The sequence below is a fragment of the Pundamilia nyererei genome, unplaced genomic scaffold (genome assembly GCF_000239375.1).
Source record: "Pundamilia nyererei isolate P.nyererei 1_Seehausen unplaced genomic scaffold, PunNye1.0 scaffold00066, whole genome shotgun sequence".
NCBI lineage: Eukaryota > Metazoa > Chordata > Actinopteri > Cichliformes > Cichlidae > Pundamilia > Pundamilia nyererei.
In genome coordinates, this window is record NW_005187467.1 from 118,733 (window position 1) to 142,262 (window position 23,530).

A 23,530-nucleotide genomic window follows, 5' to 3' on the forward strand; every position below is an offset into this window, starting at 1 on the left:
CTGGAGATCCAGTGGGGAGACACGTGTCCGGTTTCAACAGTGTCACCAGGCCCTTGATGATTCCTCCTTAGTAACTTAATTCTTTTGCCAGGATTTGACAGTGACACAGAAAACTGTATCAGAAAGAGGCTTTAAGGTGTGGCCTATTTTTTTTTCCTGTGTTGACACTTAAAAAGAACCCGAGAGTTCCCCTCTTGAAGTACACTGATGCTCATATGATTGCTCATCACTATCTCTCTCTAACTCTCCTCCTCCTTCCTCTATTGGTACTCCATTTGTGTTCACAATTCTAACTCTCTCTCTCTCACTCGCTCTCCCCTCCCCCTTGCACACGGCCACACACACACACAAACACACACAAACACACACAGAAACTGATGTGAGTTCCCCTATCTATCAGAGCCAGTTCCTCCATTTAAGATGCTGACTTGTTTATGTTGAGGGGACGAGTGAATGACTGTTGCGAGGTTTTGCACTCTACTCCGAGGCTTCTTTGGGGCATTTTGTCTTGGCATGTCTGCTTTGTTGCAGGAAACGGAGGCATGAGGTCTGCTTTGTTACTGATTTGTGGTTGACAGATAAAGCGAGAAGGAGGTTAACTCACTCATAGAGTCGTTTGATAAGCAGGACTTAGGCGCGGAGTTTAGTCGATGAGTGTAGGTGAGCAGCCTTCGACCTCGAGCAGCCCTCCCTGCTGTGCCTGCTCTTGCTGTCCAGTGCACAGTAACACATAGAGGACACAGAGGAGATAAAGGAGGAGCAAGGCCAACCATGGAGCTGTAGAGACGTGCTCAAATGCCTGTACGGATCACCAGTGGAGGAGGAGTGTTGCTGAGGAGAAGAACTCTGCAATGAACAAGAACAAAAGGTAATTAAATAAGAAAAAAGAGACAGGGCGTTAAACCTGAGAGTTCGCTGCTCGCAGAACCATTTGCACCTCAGTTTCTTAACAAGTGTAAGTCTAAGTATGTGTCAGCAGCAAGTGTTTTGAGTGCAGCAGTGATGTGTGAACATTGAGGTTGTAACTGAGATGTGGTGTGGTTTGTGCAAAGGTTCTTGACAAAGTCAAAGAGAAACAAGGACATTTATTTCTGCATCTAGTGTATGCCTCTTCTGCCATTTATTGTCATATTCAACACTGTGCACATGGAGGCTTTGGGTTAAAATAAAGGCTGCAGTTAATGTTTTGACCTGCATATCAGTGAAGACTATCAACTTCTCAAATTATTTGTGTGTACTGCACACAAGTGAGAGCCAACATTCAACAGTTGTGCGTGCCTGTGGAGAGCTGCCTGCTTGCCTTTCCATGGAAATGCGTTCTGCTTTTCTGTTCTGTCCAGTAATCTCCTTTTTCACGTCAGTGCAGTGACGTTTTTTGCATTCGATTTTAGATACAGCAGAGAACCTATATGTTTGTGTTTTCAGAGGCATTTTTTACTGCTGCAGTTGTGACCACAGATCTTATCAGATTACTTGGAATGAAAGGGTTGTATGTTAAATGTTGAGGTAGTCAAATGTGAGTTTTGTCCAATTAGTTACCTGAGTTTGAGGGTATGGAGTTTCCCCTTCAGTGGCAAGACTGTCTAGAACTATCACATAAGGTCAGCATTGTATTTTTATCAGTTATGCATATGAGTTTAACAATATGTAAGACAATAAATAACACATTCCTGAAATGTAGAAATCTTTGTAAAATCTCTAAAAAAAAAAAAACCCTAAAGAGAAGCATGGAACAAACTCAACGTGGAACTAAATTGTAATAGTGGAAAATTAGGGAAGTAAGTCACATTAGAATTATTGTTATAGGTTAAACATACATGTGTGTATACCAGAGAGAGAATTTCCAAAAATTGGAGAGAACAGAGTGTAGTGCTTAGTTGAACAGGTACAGTACTGAGTAAAAGTCTTGAGCCACTCCTCATTTCTTGATAGTTTGCTTCCAAGCAGCCAGACTTTCTTGTAATTGTAAAGTGCTCTTGAACAGCGTCCTAAGGGTCTTTCAGTGTTTGGGGTTTTTTGGGGGGATATTGGCTCTCTTTTACCTGAACATTTTCAGGGGACTATTTTGTTCCGTTTTTTGTTATTGTTATTTCTTCATTAAGCCACTTAACACCAACCTATGAATCATTCAAGTATGAAAAAGGCACATAACCTAAGGAATGAATCCATTTTAATTTGTATATTTAGGCATTTTGCTATTAGCAGTCTGTCACCAAAAAAAACACATCATTTATTCCTGTTTCTTTAGTTGAACTTTGACACACATAATATAGTATTTGTGCTTGATTCCCAAAGACCTAGTTAAAAATGGCATGGATTGCAATGCGTGCTTAGAAATTATGGTAAATGAAGGGCAAAAGACAAAGTACCAGGACTAGCAAACTATCTATAGCAGATAAACATTATCTAAATGTCAAGTCTGTAAGAAATAGGAAGAAGAATTTCAAAGATGTGATACAGGCATGAGAAACACATCTGACCCTTCAGTCGATCAAGCTACTATCTGCTAAAGGTTCACCAGAAATGGTCTCAGTGGAGGATTGCCCTCAGTATTCACAGAGAAGGTCAGGAGAGAGGTACAACAGTCAGTGTCTATAGCCATCTGTAAAACACAGTGGCAGCTCTGTCATGGTGTGATGCTGCCTTTCTGGTAGTGTTGTTGGAGGTCTTGCCATTAATTACTTTTGAATACACAAAGGTACTATCAGATTTTGATTGAGCATCCAAAGCATCTGAATATCCGGTTTTTCATTTTTCAATGTGACAATGATCCCAAACACACTGCCAATTCATTAAAAACATACCTGGATTGAAAGCACATAACAGAACACTATAGGTCATGGATTGGCCTCCCCAGAGCCCAGAGCTCAACATTATTGAGGGAGCACTGGAGGATCTTGACAGAGAACAGAACAAAAGGCAGCCAGCATCTAAAAATGAACTTTGAATGTTCTTGAAGAGGCAGCGTGACCTATTCCTGAGGACTATTTAAAGAAATTACAAAAAAGCTTGACTACTCATTATAATTGAAAAAAACAGTGTTTCTATACTGTATCTCGATGCACACTTGAATGTTCTAATGAATGGCTGCCCCTAGCTCCCATTTTCCTAGCAAAATATAAAGAATTTGGGGATTTCTCAAGACTTTTGCACAGGACTATATGATTGCACTATATACAGTACTAAGGAGGGGAGGGGTCAATAGCTCCTTGCAGAAGATGCATCCTCTTGATGCAGAGGGAAACAAGAATATGGGTTGGGAGAGGGGAGAGCAGGGGAAAAGAGCAGTACACAAACAAGGCCTTCAAAGGGCCTGGGCTTCAATTAATCAATTAAGGAAAGAAAGAGAGGAATTTGCATATCCCCCCGCCAGTGTGAGAGCAGGAGCAAGGGAAGGGGGTTACTGGATCTTTAGCCAGGAGTCTCAACACAGATGGGAAAGAGAGTGAGGGGGATTTCCAGAGAGAAAAGGAGAAGCTGTTTCCTGAATGGAATGAATAGAACAAGGATGAAGGAAGAGGAAAAAAGTGAGCAAAGTAGGAGTTAGTGAGGAAAATGAGGAATGGAAGGTCTTCCTGAAAAAAGAGTGAGTGATGCAATGGAGCAGGATCCAAATGAATAAGTATGTCATGTCATGTCATGCGCACAAGGATTTTCTTTTCAACACAAAGGTTGTTCCTATAGATGACATGCTAAATAAAGGGAGTGCTTTTCAAGTTGCCCTATGCTTTGGAAAAAGTCAATGCAAATTCCCAAACAGTAACTGTGTTCTAATTTGCATCCATATCCACTACACTCTATTTTCAAATGGCTCTCTGTCATTGAAGGTGGTCAGTGTCACTACACAGAAAACATACCTTTGACTGATGTTTTGTGTGTTACCTACTCAGCACTCGGGGGAAATTCCCTGAATAACGTTATGACATCAACAACATTTCCCCGTCAGCATTTCTGTTTGTAGTTGCCGTGTCTCACGTATGTGCAAGTGCTTTGACAGCAGGTGAATTCACTGAGAAAGGTGATATGTTGCAAAGGACATTGAGATTAGAAAACCACTCAGTTTTGTTTTTAAATGTACAAAATTAGTGTACAAACACGTAAAAGAAATAACGGACTTGGAAACACTTGAGAACATAGAATAGATATTCTCATAATTTATTGAGACTGTTAACGAATTAGGTGATTATTGGTTCATTTTCAATCTGGATCAGGTAATATCTTTAAGTCAGTGTTATCTGCATAGTCAAAATCCCAAATTGCATTGTTTTTTTAATCGATGGACTTCACAGTCTCTACAGAATGTAACAGCTTAACTTAAAGCAAAGACTTTACCCAGCATGAGATTTAAGTTTCACAGTACACTTTTGCAAAAACCTAAAAGGCAGCTAAGTATAGATAAAATGACAGAGGCATCTTGATTTCACAAGATTTCCTCTCCTTAAAATATATTTGTTGAAAATGTTGCATGCTGTGCTGTTAATGTTAGTGTTTTGAATTCAGTAGCCAGACTGTGTAATGAGGCAGAGGGGAGGAGCACAAGAGGCAGATCTTTGTTGCCCAGCAGGTTTCCAAACCAGTCACCTGGAGCCTGAGTACGAGGAAGAAGAGTGATGGAGTCTGGTTCATCACTGACATCCCCCTAATGTTTTGAGTCTAGATGTCTCTGAGAGTGAAATATGTTGCGTGATGACTAGATGGAACAGCACGTACAGGCAGCTTGTGGTATAAATAGATAAGTGAATGTCACCACATGTTCCTGTGTATCTATAAGTGTTCTGCCATTTTATATGTTTTTGAGTGTCTGGACAGTGGGTGCAGGTGTATGTTTAGTAATGCATAAACTATATGAGAATGTACCAATGTGGTGAGTGGGTTGGGGAAATAAGCTGAGTGCTTAGGTTAAAAGAAGGGGATGTAGGTCTGGTCATTCAGGGAACTTGTCACCAGTTCTCTGAACTCACAGTTGTTTCCTGGCAATTTCATCACATTATCTGCAGTATAGACTGACAGTTTCATATTGGTTACATACTACTCAGTGTTTGCTCAGATGCACGAATACAAAATGTCTTAAGTGCAACACAAAGCTTCACCACCTTTACAAAAAAATGACAGACACTCTTAATGGGCAGGTTTGTTGCAAAATGTAGTTTCATTAATGTTTGGTAATTGTGGATCTAGACTTCTCTCAAGTCTCTTGCAAAACTGAGGTAACTATACCAGTTAAAATGTAGATGAAAAAGCAAAGAATAGAAACCAATAAAAAAGTTAAGAATTTCACTGGTTATTGTGAAACACGGTCAGATATTGCACAACTGAGCCACTGATCTGAAGAGGAAGCATCAACATAATCATGAAACAGAAAACTGTTGTGTTTAAGCATAAAATGTAGTATTTCTCCCTTATCTTTGTTGTCTAAAAAGTTGTTTTTGTAACTCTACTCGCACTTAGCATCAGTCCAGCTTCAGCATAAAGTATGCACAAAGGGATGGCCTATATGCTATGACTAGGCTGGATTCTCCTCAGTTGCAAATTTCCATTGAAGTCCAAAAAAGGGAAAATTTGCATCAGCGTTCTGCCACATCAGTAGCAGGACACCAGTCACCAGTGTATGATTACTAAAACAAATGGGTCTTGTGGTTACATACTGTATCTATAGGCTGCGAGGTGAATCAAAGAGAGATCTTCCGTTCTTGCCTAGTTTACTTGTGAGATGTGGTAAATCTATTTTGTTTTCGACAACAAGAAAGCATAATTTCAGTGTCTTATAAAAACTGATGGGTGATGTATTTTTATACTAACAGCATCCAAATATATTCCAGATTTTCCGTGACATTAATAGGAGTTTAAAAATAAAAGTCGCTCTGGCCTATGTCACCATTAGCACCTGCAATTAAAGAAAAAAAATCCCCATCAAAACTAATTCTTATAAAGTTTCTAAAAGCACGAGAGTAAAAATACAGTACAACATTTAAATGTGTGACACAACTGGCCACCCATCTAATGTCAGTAATGAAAAGTCCCCCACTACTTCAAGTCTTTTACTTATTTGACAAATTTAGAGAAGCGTCTGAGCTGTTGCGTGCAGTTAGTCTGCTTGTGCATGATGGCTCAGACAGCAGCAGAGCTGTAGCAGAGCTTATCAGATGTGGGGAGCTGTGTTTCCTCTAATGCTGGCTTGAACTATCTCGTCACACATTGTTCTACTTTTTTAGGCTACTTATGCTCCCCTTTTCTCTCCCTCTCTCGCTCTCGCTTTCACTCTCTATCTGCCTTTCTGTCTGTCTCACTTTCTTAGGAAGTCCAATGTGGAGAGTCCTGGTGTGCTAAGGGGCAAAAACCTGGGCCCCCGGAGGAGGAATACATGTCCCAGTCCTCAGGACATCACCCGGGCCCTGCAGAGCCCCAGTTCTGCTCCCAGTGCCAGTGCTGCCAGCCTGGATGACCTCATACAGCGCTGCCTAAACTGCTTTGGTCAGTCTCTGTTTGCCATGTGGTTTTACACTTTAACAACAACAAGGTTATATAATTGAGGGATGAGGGAAAGTGTGGGGGGTGGGGGTGAGAGAAACTGACAGGGTGGGATGGAGAGAGACAAAGAGCAGTCTCATACAATCAAGCTTTGTTCTGTTGGGTTACAGAAGCCAGCCAGTCATTCCCATGCAATGTTAAACTATACAAATCTCTCTATCTCTATCTCTATCGCCTCCTCTGTTGGTGTATCAGTCAGTTCATTAAAATTACACAAATACATGTTTTGGACAGTAGAAAAACTCAAAATAATGATCTAGTTAACTGGCATAATATAAAGCTTTCCTAGGGAAATGTTAGGGTAAAATAAAACTAGGTAGTTTGGTTGTACTGAACCTTTAAATTATAATTAATATATATTTCTGTTGATAAAAACAGGCATACCTAGAGAAAGTCTGAAATCTCCACTCTACCTGAGCTGCTTGGTGTGACATAAACTCGTTGCCTATTGCACTGTTTGTTGTTTTTAATCACATTAATCCTCCTCCTGTGAATCCACTGCTCCGTTTTGCTTGCAGATTCAGAGGGCAAGACTTCCAGCCCAAGAGGGACCCAGTTGGTCCACATGACCCTGATGATGCACAGCTGGGTTGTGCCATCTGAGGCATTTGCCCAGAAACTTCTCACTCTATATCCTCCACTGCCACTCAGTGTAATACTCTGGTTCCACTGGTGCACTGCTCCCAATCACATGCCCATGTTGATTAATCAGATCAGGAAACAAGCATGGCTTTGTTTTGCACTCCATGTTTGCAAAGCAGATTTCAAGTATATATCCCTACTGTTTGGTATAATTTGCACAGTGTGTTTAGAGCCTTGACTATTATTCTTACTTATAAGGACTGTCCCTCCGACAAGAGAGGACTCAGGCGGACACAGATCCGCCACCTTGCCAGGTGAGTAAGGACACTCGAGACCGTTGAATGATGGAGTATGACGGAACTGGTTATCCTGCTCTATTTGCGAGTAGTAAACATGTTTTCTGTTTTGCTTTGTGGCAAGGCAGTGGATCAGCCAGTTCCCAGCGGTATTTGAGGTGGACCCCCACCTTGAACAGACCATGGGGGACCTGTGGGCACTGGTCCGGTCAGATGGAGAGGAGAAACACTCGCAGCTCATCGAGAACTCCTGCTTGTGAGTCATGTTTCTGTTTGATTTACCGTTGTACCCTGGAAAAACTGCATATATATAAATATGTCTAAAAACAGTTAAAAAAAATATATATATATATATATATAAACAATAAACAATCCTATAAATAGAATGATGATTTTTGTCCTGTTGCCTTTCCTAGAAGCCCTCACCTGAACATATCACAGGCACCCTCACCTTCTGTGAAGAAGAGGAAGGTGTCTTTAATATTCGATCACATGGAGCCAGACGAGATGGCTGAGCATCTCAGCTACCTTGAGTTTAAAAACTTCTGTAATGTATCAGTAAGTTCACCAAACAACTTCTCACTATTTCTTAGGTTTTTCACCCGATGAGACACCATCATGTTGCCATGACTCACAGAGATGTTCCTAGTCCTGAAATAAGCACTCAGAGTTGATGAATATGCATAGACAAGTTTTACTTTTGGTATCATTATTAGTACCAGTACATTATGTGGTTATGATAATTAGTCCTCTTGTAAAAATGTTATTATAGCCTAGTAGCAAAATTAATGGATAAAACATAAAATCATCTAAGATTCAAGCTAAAGCTCTTTAGTTAAGCATTCTTTGTCAGCGTTTGAGGTTTTTTGCTAAACAGTGTAGTTTAATGGCATCTTCATTCATTCTACACACAGCTGAGCATGAAGTATGTTAAAGTAAAAATATTATACTGTAAAAATGTTAAAGGTTCACTGCATTTTTGACAGTTTAAATGGTGACACTTTCCATGAACATTGGTCATTTTGTTTTAATCACACTATCAGTAATATGTTATTTGTAAGAACAAGTTTTTCTGCCACATTGTGAGAAATCCTGTTGCGTAACTTGCATTGTAGTTGATGGCATTTCTAACTTTCAATAGGAAGTGTGAACACTTTATGGGAAATGGTTTCAGTGTATCAATTTGCCTAATAGTACCTACATCTATAGTCTCAGTCCCTTTACAAAGTATTAGTAAATGGTGCCATACAGTCGATAGTGGTCACCGTATCTGTTGGTTTTACTGACAGTCAGGCTCCCTCCAGATGTTCCAGATGGTTTGTGAAATTGCAAAGTTGTGCCACAACTTTTTCTTTTACTCTGAAGCCACAATCAGAAGAAAAAATATTGCTTTAGTTTTATGAGAAAATGATTCAAAATGTTAAAATTACGAATAACCTTTATTTCTTGAACTCTTTTCTAATCGGACAGTTCTTGGATTACCGCAGCTATGTAGTACGAGGTTCAGTCCGGGACAATCCTGCTTTGGAGCGTTCAGTGATGATGTGTAATGGGGTCTCCCAGTGGGTCCAGCTGATGATTCTTAGCAGACACACAGCCCAGCAGAGAGCCCAGGTCTTCACCAAGTTCATTCATGTGGCTCAGGTAAAGTACCTGGGGAGGCAACATCACAAAAACTGGAATAAGAGCTAAGACGCATTTTGGTTTGGCTGCCAGGTCTACTGTTTCAGGTGCACTTTTTCTAATTTACAGTTATTTCTTATGCTCTTTTCCATTTAGAAACTTCGATCTCTGCAAAACTTTAACACTCTCATGGCCGTAACTGGAGGCCTCTGTCACAGTTCAATCTCCCGCCTCAAAGACACTTCTAACCTGCTGCCTCCTGATGTCACTAAGGTATTTTAAATATTGCGTGTAATCATGAGTCAGTGTTAGTGCCTGTCACGCCACAAGGGTGTAAACGTTTAGACATTGCTTTGCTTAATCATTGCAATGTCTGTTTCTTCACCTGCTAACCCAGTAAGTGGTGTTTCTGGTAATTCTTTATCTTTTGTTAGATATGGTGGCATTCAAAAAGTGATATTTGCATGTCATACACATCAACTAAACTTACTGTACATATGAGAAAGAATGTTTTGGGGCGTAACATTAACTCAGAGAAGTGTTTGGTACACATTGCATTTTTACCTCTTGTTTTTCCTGTGTGGGACAACACCTTCAACTGCCCTCTTGGGGTTGCTTTGTCATATCCTGAAGAGTTTTTATAGATTTTTTACATTTTTAGCTGTATGGTCTCATCACAGCTAGCCAGCTGTTTCTAGACAAACTGGACAAACGTGTGCAAAGGTTTGCCATATCTTAGATTACTCTTAGACGATTCACTGTTTTCCATTTAAACAAAAAAAAGGCTTAGTTAAATATTTTAAAAATATATATTTTTTAATCACTATTTGTCAATCTTTATTTTCTGTCAGGCTCTCAGTGAAATGACAGAGCTGCTCTCGTCGCGGAGTAATTACATCAACTACCGTCGGGTTTACAATGAGTGCACCGGCTTCAAGGTTCCCATTTTGGGTGTCCATCTAAAGGATCTGATCTCGCTGAATGAGGCCTTGCCAGACTACATAGATGAGGAAAAAATCAACCTGAGCAAGCTGCAGCACCTCTATAGCAACATTAATGACCTGCTGGCCCTCCACAGCTGTACACCACCCTTTGAGGCCAACAAAGACCTGCTGCATCTGCTCACGGTACTAGAACAAGAAACAAGAAGGGGATTTTTACAAAGTTAGATAGCACGAAGTCACAAACATCTGAAATTCTGTTCTGTGTTAATGTTTCAGCTCTCCCTAGATTTATACTACACTGAGGATGAGATATATGAACTCTCATATGCCAAGGAACCCAAGAACCCCAAGGTTCAGGTCAGTAGAGCTGAAGTGAAGCTCTTTGTAACGGTACACAGGTTCACACTTACTTTAACCTCTTCTTATAAGCGGGTGGACATTTGCGCACTTTCTGTGGGTGTAACGTGTTCTTCAAAACAAAAGCAGAGACGCAGTGCTTAAATACATCAAAGTTAGCCACATCAAAGCGCTGTACGTTAGGGAAGTGTATTATGTGGTGGGTGTGTGCATTTTTGCTTGTCTGACAGTCTTCGTGTCTCATTGCTGCATCTGTTTGTCCACAGCCTGTAGCTCCAGTTAAACCCCCAGTAGTGGCAGAGTGGGGTTCAGGAGTCACCCCCAGGCTCGACCCCGACACCATATCTAAACACGTCAAACAGATGGTGGATGTGAGTATGTGACTTTGCAACAACCTGATGTCTCTCACTTCCTTATTACTTGGCAGCCTAAAGCAGAACTAGCAAACTGTTCCTTGACAAGTGGAACTGAATATCTGATCGTTCTGTTGCCCCCTGCAGTCCATAATGAAGAATTATGACCACAATCAGGATGGCTACATTTCGCTGGAGGAATTTGAAAAAATAGCAGCCAACTTCCCCTTCTCCTTCTGTACTCAAGAAACTGACAGGTGAGGAAGCTGCAGCTCACACGCGGGCCTCTCGTCATGACCTAAATGCAAATCAGAGAAAGGACAACTTGCTTACATCTATGTTGCACTTTGGAAAATTTTCTGCCTAGGGAGGGACAAATCAGCCGTGAAGAAATCACCTCTTACTTCATGAGGGGAATGTCCGTATGTGCCAAGTTGGGGTACAACTTCAATGACGCGCATAACTTCCATGAAACCACATACAAACGACCAACATTCTGTGATATATGTAGAGGCTTTGTGAGTGTCATTAGCTTTGTTTGTTGTTTGTTTCTTTTTTCTCATTGTTTTGGGTTTTGTAGAAATTTAGTCAAATTGTAATTTGTCATATCTTGCAGCTATGGGGTGTCACCAAACAGGGCTACCACTGTAAAGGTAGGCTCAGAAACACAAAAATAAACCTCTACGATCAGAGATCTTAACCTTCTAATCAACTGTCAAGAGTAATCAGCTTGATCTGAGCAAGAATTTGCCCAATAGAATAAGACAGAGTTTAAGAGGACAATTCTCTGAACATGTGGCCTCTTGACATTTCCTCTGCTATTGAATTTAGTTTGTAACGCTAAAAGCATTACAAAATTACACGTCAACACTGAAATAGGCTATGTTGTTCCAAAAACAATGGTCTGATTACTCTGGATAATCCACAAAACTTTTTCTTAATCTGAGTGAACGAATCCTTAAAGTGGTAGTGCTTTAAAAGCTTAACATTTTCTCTGTCTTCCAGACTGTGGGATAAACTGCCACAGACACTGTAGAGATCTGGTGGGTATTGAGTGCTTGAAGAAACACAAAAACACGACCGGGTCCTGTCCATGCACCCCCGCACCTGATTTAAGAACCAAGGGCAACAGCTGGAGTGCGTCCTTTCTTCTTCATATACAGTCCGCAAAGCACACACTGTTTTCTGTCAGTAAAAAGTCTCTAAAATTATTTATTTATTTATTTATTTTTGGTCAGGTTCGGAAGAGGACACCTTTGTTTTTCCCCCGAGTAATGAAACAGAGCACCATAAGGGTACATCTGACTGGAAAAGTAACACCAGTGAATCAGTACTGTCCGACCGCTCCACTCAGACGGATCCTGGAGTTTGGACACCTGAGAAGAAGGACAAAAAGGGAAACCACCTTCACTCTCGTCCATCACTGAGAAAGGTGAGAAATGGTGCAAGTTCCTGCAAAGTGATCATTCAGAAAGGAAGTGTTTCTTAACCTTTTCTTCTCTGTGATCCTGTTTATGTGTGAAAAATGCCATGATTGCATAATGAAATAATACAGCAAGGATTCATTTAAGATTAAAAACTTTGAGTTGCTACCAGACACAGGACAAAATGATAACTCTGTTAAGAATACTGTGAGCTTGGACTCCATATGTACAACTTTGAATGACTCCCTCTACTGTCGTTTTCATGCCTGCTGTTATAAAACAGCAAAATAATCCTTTTTTGTGTCCAGCTTGTCCATCTGACTGCTGAGACTTTACTACCTCATATTTTAGGCACTACTTTCAGAGTTAAAGCATTACAAGTGCAGTTTAAAACACTTTGCAAGACTTTGTGAAATGAGAAAAACAAACAGTGACTAGTTTCTTTATGATTAATTTGACATTTGTTTTCCAGGTCAGCACTCTACCACACAGAACCCGCTGCTCCATGCCTGTTTCCTTCCTGCAGGAGAAGATGGAGGAGCTGCATCTGTACAAAGACAAAAGCAGGGAGCCAGACTGAGCACTCATTTCCCCACATGGACAAAGCACAGACACAAACACATTTTTTGGACAAAGCTGTGTCTGACTCGTGTTGAACTGATACTATTTACTGGCCACTTATTTTAGAAGGCCAGCAAAGGACTCATTTGTGTTTCAAGCATGGTTGTGTGATGTTTTTCATTTGATCTTTGTCACTGCTATTTTATTGGTTATCCGGCTCAGAAACATGGATTTTCCTACTGCGGAACACCTCGTATTGTTTTGAACTGGTGCCTTGGTTTTCTGGTGCTAAACCACCTTACTTCCTAATTTATGCCAACCTATAGGCAGGCTTTTCCTGATCATACAATATATACACACATGCAGGGTAGGAAATTAACACTAACCTCAACAAAACTGTGGTTAATTGTAACACTGGCAGCTATATGACAACTCGTCAATTTGGAAAGAATGGAAAACTATTTTAACTGTTATTTATTTGGCTGTTGATTGGATATTTGATATACAAACAGCTAATGTATCAATTTATCGCGTGTCAAAAAGTTATATTATCGAGTTTTACCTTAGCATCTGTTAGCCCAGTTGGTAGTAGAGTTTTGCACATCAAATTCTAAATGGCAATATTGGATTTCATATGTTTTTTACTCAATTAAGCTGTCAGAAAAAGTTAGTGGAAAATCACAAAGTATTTGTTATTGAAACTTCATCATCTATATTGCCCACTTGAATAGCAAAAGGAGCTTGTTAAGCCTAATCGGCCATCATGACTACAGTTTAAAATGTTCATTTCCTTCCCAATGTTTTTGACTGCACATGCATATGGTCCAAACTTGGCATATGGTTTTTAGCTAAACGCTTCCTTTTGTTTTGTCCATGATTTACAAATGTTGGGAAAAAAAGTCGAAAAACATATCAATGATTAATCAGACAGTATGTGTTGTGTCTGACTTCACTGAAGGGGAACAAAAGGACATTAACAATTACAGGCGTATACAACTGCATTTATTGTATAAAGACAAGACAGTTTGCGTAACTGATCAAAATCTGATTTTCATTTTCAGGTAGAAAACAAATGGTTTGAAAAGAATAGGATTAAACTACAAGACAAAATGCGCAATCACAAAGGGATGAAAAAAAAGGAAAAAAACCCAACCCTGCACATAGAACTAGTCAAGAGTGGCAAAATATTTTTCTCAATCAAAGACTGGATTAAATACTACAGCATCAACACCTATTTAAAAAACGTGTTTCATAATGCTTGGTGTCTATTGCAGTAAATAAAATGTAAAATCGGTAACTGAAAATTAAAAAGCAAGACAGGACAGGGTCATGGATGTAAAAAGCATGCATTTTGTTCTTCTCAAAGCAAGCAAAAGTATTCAGGGTTTGCTGTACTTTTCCTGCCTTCTTCACACTATGAAATGTACAATTACCTCTTCAATCTGTAGTAAATGTGGATTTCATACATCCACACTGAATGCATTATCAATAACATTCATTAAATGTCTTGATACCTATCATCTACCACTTCACGGTCACTGCTTAGAATAAGACTTAATTCAGTAAAAATAATGAAAAGACATCAAACTGTATGTAATTTAGGTGTACACGGATTGATGGCAAATGAAGGCTACTGTGTTAAATCAGATGGAGGATGTTATGGTTGGAGACACAATGTGGGACTGTACAAAAATCAATCTTCTGCAGTTATCAGAGGTGTTCAGGACACAGGTGGATGCAGGTACAGATGCAGGAAGGAAGCTACTGGGAACCAGAAGATGAGCCTTGGCTGCCTTGTCCAGGATAGCTGCCATACTGGCTGTAATATTGATTCCACTGGTTCTGATTCTGGTAGTACTGCTGCCACTGCTGAGCATACTGTAAATCAAAGCAAGAAGCATTTAGAGTTAAAAGTATGTTTACAAGTTTGAGATACTTCATGATCATTAAACCCTTTCCAAAGCCTTAAAGGTGGAGAAAGAAAGAAAGAAAGAAAGAAAGAAAAGGCTGAACACTGTTTTAAAGTTGTGAACTTTGTGATTCAGTTTTTCTACAGTGAAAACTTTGGATAAAACTTGGCCACCATCAGATCGATTACTACTAAAGTGAATTCATTAGGATTTCTGCCACTGGGCTCTATTAAAGTAACGGCCTGAGTTCATAGGGCCAAAAATGGATGTTAGTGGTACCTGCTGATACTGCTGGTTGTAGCTCTGCTGTGGCTGCTGTTGTGGTTGCTGTTGTGGTTGCTGCTGCTGGTGGTTGTACGTCTGACCAGTGGCAGGTGTCTGGCTGTAGCTCTGACTGTATGCTGGGTACTGACTGTAGTTGCTGTAGTAATTCTGGTTGTAGTTGCCCTGGTTGTACCCTTGATTGTAGCTCTGGCTGTAGCCCTGAGGGTGAAGAAGAATACAATGATATAATTTTTTCCTCCATTTTATAATTTATGGTGTTTTATCCATAAATGAATCATATTAAGTACCTGGTTGTATCCTCCTTTGTTGTAAGAGGGTGCAGTTCTGTAGCTTCCCCCGGACTGCTGACTGCGGTTATATCCACTTCGTGCATCAGAGCCTCCGTCACGGTAGCTGTTGCCCCACCTGTTCTGGTTATAGCTGCCACGATTGTAGCCTGTAAAACGCAACAAAAAGATGAAATATCTACAGACATTTATTGAACAATTTTATTTTACAAAAATGCCGTGCCAACGTAAAAGTCAAAGGAAGAAAGCAGGTGCAACATTTGTTAAACTGAGATCATTAAGTGTTCAGGAAAAATATGTTAACCTGAAAGTTCCAACTTTCTAGTTTGAAATTATCAAAAAATAAATAATATTTAAGAGTTCTTACCTCCTCTGTATCCACTGCCTCCATCCCCACTGCGGTTCTGGTAGCTGCCACGAGCTCCATCACGGTTGTCATACCGCTGGAAGCTACCACCTCCGCGGCCACGGAACCCACCAGACCTGTTATCAAAGCGTTTCTCAGGGGGTGGGCCAGCTTTGCGGCCCTCCTCATTGTACTGCTTCATCAACTTTTCAGCCTCGTCGCGCTGCAGCTCAACGTAGGTGACTGCCTCCAGGAAGTCGCAAGGCTCAGGGAGAGTAAAGTTGGCTTCAAGAGTGGCAGTGATGACCACAGGAAAGAGACAGCCCATCCAGCAAAAAAAGGATGGGAGAGAGAGAAAGAGGGGGAGGGGGTTGTAGTGAAGACCAAAGCAGCCACACCACCGGAAGACAAAATGAAAACTAATTACTATTGTACAGGGGAAAAGTACATCAGAGAAACTAAGAGCAGATAATGAAGCAGATGGTAGGGTAAAGGGAACAAAAATTACCTCCAAGGGAACATGGAGGAAACATTTGTTTAAACAGACACAGGAGAGGAGGGAGACTTCAGTAAAGGTGGGGAGGGGGACAAAGGACAACTAAAAAGTTGGTGAGAAGAGGAAACAGCTCTGCAAACCAAGGACAGCTGATGTGAGAGTGTTACAAATTAACTTACAAAAACCTATGCATGTAAATGTGTCATTTGGAAACATTCGTTTCATGGAAGCCAATTGCGCAGTATTGGTTCTACTATTACAAAGCCGAAATCTCAGTTTGCAGGGCATCAGAAGTAAGCTGAATGGCAAGTGGTAGATACAGGGCAAAAAATAAGAATCAGATTCATGTTGACTTTTTAAAAAATATCCAGGTCTGATATCTGGCCAAAGGCTATGATGAGGGAAGGGGGGAGGGGGCATCTTCCAAGTTTGATTTTAGAGACAACACATAGAAAAAAAGTAAAAAAAGTAGATCTGGTGTTTTATTTATTGTTTCCACAGCGTTCCTACCTTTCATTTCTAACACAGCATGATCGGGCACATCCTTCCCCTGCTCATTGGTTTGCTTTAATGTTCGTTCTTTTAAATCCTCGTCCGTGGGACAAATTACAATAGCCTTGCGTTGAAAACCTTCAAAAGGACGCATTTTTCGTCTCCTTGCTGATCCATAAACATTTGTCTAGCAATGGTGACAAGAAAGAAGTAGAAGCTTGTTTGTTATTGTTTATTTGTAATGGCTTTCCACTGGAAGGAAGCTGGAACCCTGCAATAATGAAGTGAGAGAGGTTTGGCTTGGACGTCAGTCTACGTTTTTACTCAGGTACTATTGGCCTCTCGTCACTCCACAGACTTACCTCACGGTCTGTGCGTCCAGGTACCCAGTGACTGCTAAAGAAAGTTATTGTAAATAGAGGGACCCCGTGCTGACTAAACTTTCTGCTTTGTCAGACAACGCCAAGATGCGCGCACTCAATTCTGTGTTCATTCAATGACTATGTGCTGATTGTAAATATGCTTCAAAAGCACTGCTACAATTACGCAGAGCAGTAACTGAGAGAAGCTGTGAGTATTTTGTATTTACCTCAAACATTAAAAGAACTTAAATATGCCCTAGATGAACAGTTACAATGCCGAAAGGTATATTACAGTTACCATTTCGATTGAATTGATTTTCAATTCAGTTAATTCTTCTTCTATTGCGATGTAGCGATTATAAATGTAGAGATAGTTTGCAGTAGTCACCAGGTGGAATAGCAAATACATAAATATTTCATATCTTGCTCTGAACAACCTAATTTCAGTATTATAAACTACTGCTGTTAAGATTTTTCTCCCAAAATATTCCATAGCACTGATCAGCAGGAACGACTCATGGTTACATTTTGCTTTGATGACAGTGCCAACTGTCAAATGTAGCCACATTATAAATCACTTTTTTTTTTTCCATAATCCTTGCAGCCTGTGTAAGAACTCAAAACTGAATGAAAATGCTTCAAAAACCCTCGTTTCAAATCAGGACTACAGCTCAATAACAAACACTTAATAATTACGCTTTATCTAAATTAGGCTTTTAGGTGACATTAAAACTGCCAAAGCACAACTATCAAACTGCGCCATGCTATGACATTCAAATAGAAGACTTGCGGTTAGGACACTTTAAACAGCAAACAGCTCACAGTATTAACTTCAAACAATCTCTCTCTTCATCCAGCAGAACTCAGTGGGGTCTCCACTGACCAACAAACAACTAAGTAATGCCAATGTCAGTTAAATTTGTAATGAATATGATCTCACAATTTAACAGTGAGAAGCTTATACAAGTTCTTATTAGTAACCAATTTAGCTTTAAATATATGCCAAAAGCTTAAAAAAAAATAAAAAAAATAAAATAGGATTTCGGTTCCTTAATATACACACAAAGAAATCACATACCTCAAAGAAAACACTGTGTCTAAAGTGCCAACTTTACAACTTTTATCGAATATAAACATGTCCGAAAAGCACCATTTACCACAGCATGCTGCTTCAAAAACCGCTTGCTAGTCTCATGGGTCCCTCAGACTTACCTTTACTCACCTTTTCTTCATACGAGCTCTTGTCCCATTCCAGACAACACATATATAACCTACCTGCAAATACTCACAGTTTCCACAGAAAAGCCACAGTCCACCATCAGACCCACCTACCTTTTTCCCACATTTCCTGAGCTCAAAGATCTGAAAATCTAAAAGGCTGTTAGTCAGTACTTACCTTAGGGGTCAATTTATTAAAAAACACACTCAAAAGTTCCATATATCTCACTTAAAAAATAGCTTTTAAAAAGCTATCAACTCTGTCTTATTAAATTAGCAACAGAAGGTGTTTTTCTTACTCACCAGTCAGAGCTTACTTGTTTCTCAACATCTTTACAAAGTCATGGTTTACTTGTACATTGTTGAAATTCACAAGACAAACAATACTGTATTATGACAGGGAATAGCAAGTGCAATATACTGCGGGATGAAAACATAACATATTCTGTCACTTATGAGAGCCATTAATCATTTTCGTTTACAATGCATGACAAGCAAGTGACAAGAGGGAGATCAATGCTTCTTCTACTCTATTATACACAGAGACCCCCTGAAAGATAAATAAATAGTCCATTAGAGAGAGAGTGATCATCAGGGCACATTGACTGACTGTGGTGAGTATTAAAGCAGAGTGTAACTGGAGGGGCAGTACCTGATCGAGGATGTAGTTGCGTCTCTTGCGGGCGGCGATCTCAATCAGCCGGTTCAGACACTGGGTGGCCTGCTGTATCAGAACATCCCAGCGCCCGGCGTAATTCTTCTGGCGGCGCAGACCCATGACCTGGAGAAAAAGGAATACATTTTAAAATCTTTGTTTGAAAATAAATAAAGACTTTGAACAGAACCAACATTCACAATGTAATGAAGAAAAAAACCCCACAACAAACAAAACCAACCTTCATCTTGTCCATGATAGCATTTGTGCCCAGGATGTTGTACTTCTTGTCCGGGTTACTCTCTGCATGCTTTGAGGCCCAAGTGGTTTTTCCACAGGCAGGGAGGCCAACCATCATCAAAATCTGGGGGAAAAAACAAAACAAAACAAAAAACCTCTGATCAGTGCTACATCAATTTTTTATTTTGCTTACAATTAAATTTACAAATTGTGGCTAACTTCCAATTAACAGTCAAGCATTTAGTCTCCCCAAAACAACAGAAGATTTGGGGGCAAAAACCTCATGTACTGTATAGTACAATTTCACTGCTAACTTACCTCACACTCAGACTTGCTGGCAGGTCCTTTAGTACCTCTGATCTTGTCCTCCATCTCCAGATTGTGGATGAAGGTGTATCCCTCTTGTGGGGGGAAGTAAGGCTCTCGCTTCTGTCCAAAGTTGAACTCAACCGCACAATTCTTAACCAGGACGTGAGGGAACAGGGCACGGCCTGCCAAGGCTTCTTTGGTTGTCCGGAAAGCCACACCCAAATGCACTCCATTCTTAGAGAAGCCCATCTCCACCTCGTCACCACTGTCAAAGTCCTTAAAGTGACAAAGCAAAGAAAACGTCTCAACTTGTAAAATATGCAAAATGCGAGCATTATGATAGATTACTACCATAATTACTGAATAAAAACACAATAACTAAAATAAAGAATACATTATTAAAGAAATGTGTGAAATTCTTATGTGATAAGCTTTAGAGAAAATGAATCAATTACTTACAATGTAACAACCGATGACATCATTTTCACCAAACTTCTCACCAAAGTCTGAAAATTTACAGTCAACGGATTTTTTTCCTGTTCCTCCATATCCAAAGGAAAATGGCTCCTCGCCTAAAACATTGCAGGATTAAAACAATTGTTTTATTAGTTGACCGAGCAAACATCATGTTGAGTATTGTGACAGATGCTTCACTCACCAAGCTGAGTGCTGCAGTGGTTGAGAGACCACCCAATTCTGACCACATGGGGATCAGGCTCACTGCTGGGGAGGTGCTTCACAGGAATTTCTTCATTGATCTTTAAAAAAAACAAAAGTCAAACACAATCAGAGTAAGATTTTTGTTTGCCTAATACATATATGCGTGCGTGTGTGAACCAGAAGGATTACTTGACATTATTTCAAAAACAAACAAAACAAAAACAAAAGAAAAGTTAACCAGAGCTTCTATAAAAATGGTGTTTTCAGCTACATTGGTTTAAAGGCCAACAGGGTTAATGCTATTCTTACATTTGACGATAATGCTTGTTAATAGTCAAGTTTCCCCAATACCAAATTGGTAAAATTTCATAAAATAGGTCTGACCTCATCAGCACGAATCATCTGTCTAGCTTTAAAACTACTAAGCCTTTAGACAAACGCATCCATTTACCTTCATCTCATAGCACACGCGTCCCTGGGTGACTCCATGAGTTGCTCGTGCCCCAGCCCAAAGGTAAGCAAAGCCTTCAATGGTCAGTGGATAACCACTGTAGCGGTCACGGGAAACTTTGAAGTGCAAATCACAATTGTCTGAAAACCAAAGAGTTAAGCACAAAGCATCAAACACTTCATCTATATCAGTCATAAGATGGTAGTCTACATCTCTGCAGCAATAGTGGGCGCTCATTATCACTGTAGATTAGAGCAGAGCATACATATATTTAAAAGGTTACACGTAATCCATCAACAAAAGCATGTAGTGAATAAATGACTGTGTCTGCTACAACAGTCCAACTTCCCACTGTCTCTGATATTTATAAACAACCATAGACAGCACACTGACACTAGTTTGTTCACACACTATTTAATGTACCATACTTACACGTATCAATTGTAACAAGAGTGTCATCTATGTTCTCCTCTTCATCTTCAGCAGGAGGCTGAGGTGTTCGGGATCTGTACAATAACACCAGAGTATTTATTGTCATACACTTTGCCTTATCCATTCCGAGTGTAGACAGTTGAGTTAACTAAGAAAAACATGTAGAAGCCCACCTCTTCTCCTCACGGTGCTCATAATAGCTGTAGCCCCTGTTCTCCTCATACGGCCTCTTACGTCCATAGTGTCCACCTCTCTCATCTTCAGTTTTGACTTGCTCTGGCTGACCTGCGGTATCTTGCCCATGCTGCTGGTCATGCTGATTATCTTGTTGCCTTTCACCTGCACCCTCAGATTCATCTTCCATTTTGACCTCTACTTTAACTTCTTAAATTAGACATGAACAAACATAACACATTTTAGCATGAAAACAAGTTGTTGAATTTTTTCTACTAGGTATGAGAGCAGTTTGAGTGTTGGGTTTACATGTCTTTACTGTATGGCCAAAGTCCACGAGGAAAATTTTACACTACCTTTAGCATCATTTAGTTTAAGCAGATCACTGTGTCATTGTGCCACCTCTGCATGTCGGCAGTAAATAGCAGTAAAACTTGAATCTCTGAAAAGCGTTTCTATTCTCAACCAGTGCCATCAGAGATTAATACAAGACTATAAAAATCAACTGAGTAATAAAAGTAATGAAACATTACCTTGTCTATTATTTTCATTCTCCTCCTCTTCATTCTCTTCCTCCACTTCCTCCTTTGTTGCAGGCTTGGTCTCTTCCTCAGACATCATGTCAGTTTTCTGAATATCCTCATCTGCTGTGAAGTCGGGCACATTGTGACCCGAGTCTGAAGGAGTCTGACTTTCGTAGGGGTTACCTTCTGCCTCCTCTTCTTCATAGTAACCACCTGAATCTCGGCCCTCATCTTCATCTTGAGGGGCATCACCTTCAGCTTCCTCACCACCACCATAGTCCTCAGCTGCTTCTGAATCTGGAAATGTAAAATTTTTAAACTTAGTTTAGGTGTTCTAAAGTTTGTAAAGTGAAAAGTTTGTTGACATTTCCCAACTTTGAAACTTTAATTTATACTTAAGTACAGTGAAGTGCTTAAAATGTAATATCAGCAAAGGGCAGAAACTGGATCAAAGTCCAAAACAACGTAATAAAACTAGTTTCATGGAAGTGAAATGTTTAATGAAATAATACTTTACCTTGCTGCTCTTGTGCATCCGTTTCATCTTCATTGTCTTGGTAGTCATCACCGTATTCCTCTTCCTGCTGCTGATCCCCTTTATCCTCTTGCTCACCAGCATCAGCCTGAGCTTCAGCCTCCAGAGCGGCTTTCAGCCTCTCTACGAGGTCTGCCTTCAGGCCTCTGGTGTCCAGGCCACGGCGCTGGAGCTCTTCTTTTAACTCATTGACTTTCAGTTTCTTCACGTCAACACTCATTGTGATTTTGGATGTCTGCTTGGTGCTTCTTGTCTTTATTTGCTACAAAAATTGGGAGGAAATGTTCAGGTACTGCTAAAAACACTGCCTATAACTTTCAAATGTTATCTGCTGCGCGGCACCGTGCCCACAGCCAAATAGGCTGCGTTAGCCGTTTAGCTAAGCTAGCAACGCTGGACAGATTCTGTAAGAATATACAGTGTTCCACTACACGTCTGTGAATCATTAAACTCGTGTTTTATCGCAGCCGTTACCAATATAACCCTTTGCAAGTCAAAACTATTCCTAAAATAGATGCTAATGCTATTACTTATCTAAATATCTTGCTGAGCGCCTAACCTTCTTAGCCTAGCATTAGCTAACGCACCGACAGCCGCTGCAAGGGAAGAAACTTTAACTCAGACAATAAGCAAGCTGCGACCCATACTTTATGTCTGCATGCAAGTCCAGGAGAAAATGAACTGTGCAGTCCGCTTAAAGTTTAGTACTAAAGCGGAATATATTAACAAAACAAGGTTGAGGCCTACCTCCTTTCACCCAAGTTGCGCGGGCAAGTCGTGTTAGAAGACTGAAAGAGTTGCTACCGCCCCCTGGCGCCACAAAGTGGCCCAAACTCAGAACCGGAAGTTAACCAGAGCCGCTTGGTTGAATTTATTATTCTACTGCAAAAACACTGGGGTGCACTTCTTTGAGCTACCAAATAGCGCGAGTTTACCATTAACTAATTTGTACCATATAATCTTAGATGAAAAAAACAAAGTTCTGTATGATACGCGTTAAGCACTTGGAGCGTTCCAAAGCAGGAAGTGTTTAAGTTGACGTCATCTTGGGTACTGTAGTTTTACAGTAATGTGAAGACACGCGGGACATTATCCACTCTGGAGGTGCTTTCAGTTTTGTTCACTTGTTTCGTATTAAACATAACAAAAACGCTATCAACAGCCAACATATCATTTTATTTCAATTTTTTTTTCCAATTGTCACCATATATCCAATTAAAAACCAGCAATTACAACATGGAATTTTATGGACAGTACAGGGGCAGATTCTCTCAAAAACTATCCAGTGATATGAGCTGGTTCTGTTTTTTGTTTTTTTATATATTTTTTCCATTAATTAGCGCTTTGGGTGCCTTGAAAAGCGCTATATAAATCCAATCCATTATTATTATTAATATTATTAATATTATTATTATTATTATTATTAATAGTAACTCATAATTAGTATTTAAAAAATCATATAATTCAGTATTTCCAAAGTGATTAA

The 23,530-nt window shown here is 40.0% G+C and overlaps 2 protein-coding genes across 2 annotated transcripts; one reads left to right on the top strand and one right to left on the bottom strand.

Annotated features, from left to right (window-relative positions):
• The first annotated feature begins 384 nt into the window (after positions 1-384).
• Positions 385-14,186, top strand: rasgrp4 (RAS guanyl releasing protein 4). Its single transcript, XM_005735881.1, has 17 exons — positions 385-868; positions 6,296-6,471; positions 7,047-7,158; positions 7,362-7,424; positions 7,531-7,662; positions 7,823-7,964; positions 8,877-9,050; positions 9,186-9,302; positions 9,881-10,156; positions 10,250-10,330; positions 10,597-10,701; positions 10,831-10,940; positions 11,051-11,201; positions 11,300-11,336; positions 11,689-11,820; positions 11,922-12,115; positions 12,580-14,186. The coding sequence occupies exons 1-17, from the start codon at positions 852-854 to the stop codon at positions 12,685-12,687; spliced, it is 2,127 nt and encodes a 708-aa protein (XP_005735938.1). The 5' UTR covers positions 385-851; the 3' UTR covers positions 12,688-14,186.
• Positions 13,654-22,874, bottom strand: hnrnpul1 (heterogeneous nuclear ribonucleoprotein U-like 1). The gene is made up of 16 exons (XM_005735880.1): positions 22,792-22,874; positions 22,027-22,306; positions 21,519-21,806; positions 20,985-21,195; positions 20,812-20,885; positions 20,380-20,519; positions 19,927-20,026; positions 19,728-19,840; positions 19,278-19,544; positions 18,961-19,083; positions 18,717-18,845; positions 16,503-16,671; positions 15,518-15,781; positions 15,151-15,299; positions 14,858-15,061; positions 13,654-14,546 (listed from the first exon to the last, which is right to left on the bottom strand). The coding sequence occupies exons 2-16, from the start codon at positions 22,262-22,264 to the stop codon at positions 14,430-14,432; spliced, it is 2,586 nt and encodes an 861-aa protein (XP_005735937.1). The 5' UTR covers positions 22,265-22,306; positions 22,792-22,874; the 3' UTR covers positions 13,654-14,429.
• Positions 22,875-23,530: the final 656 nt, after the last annotated feature.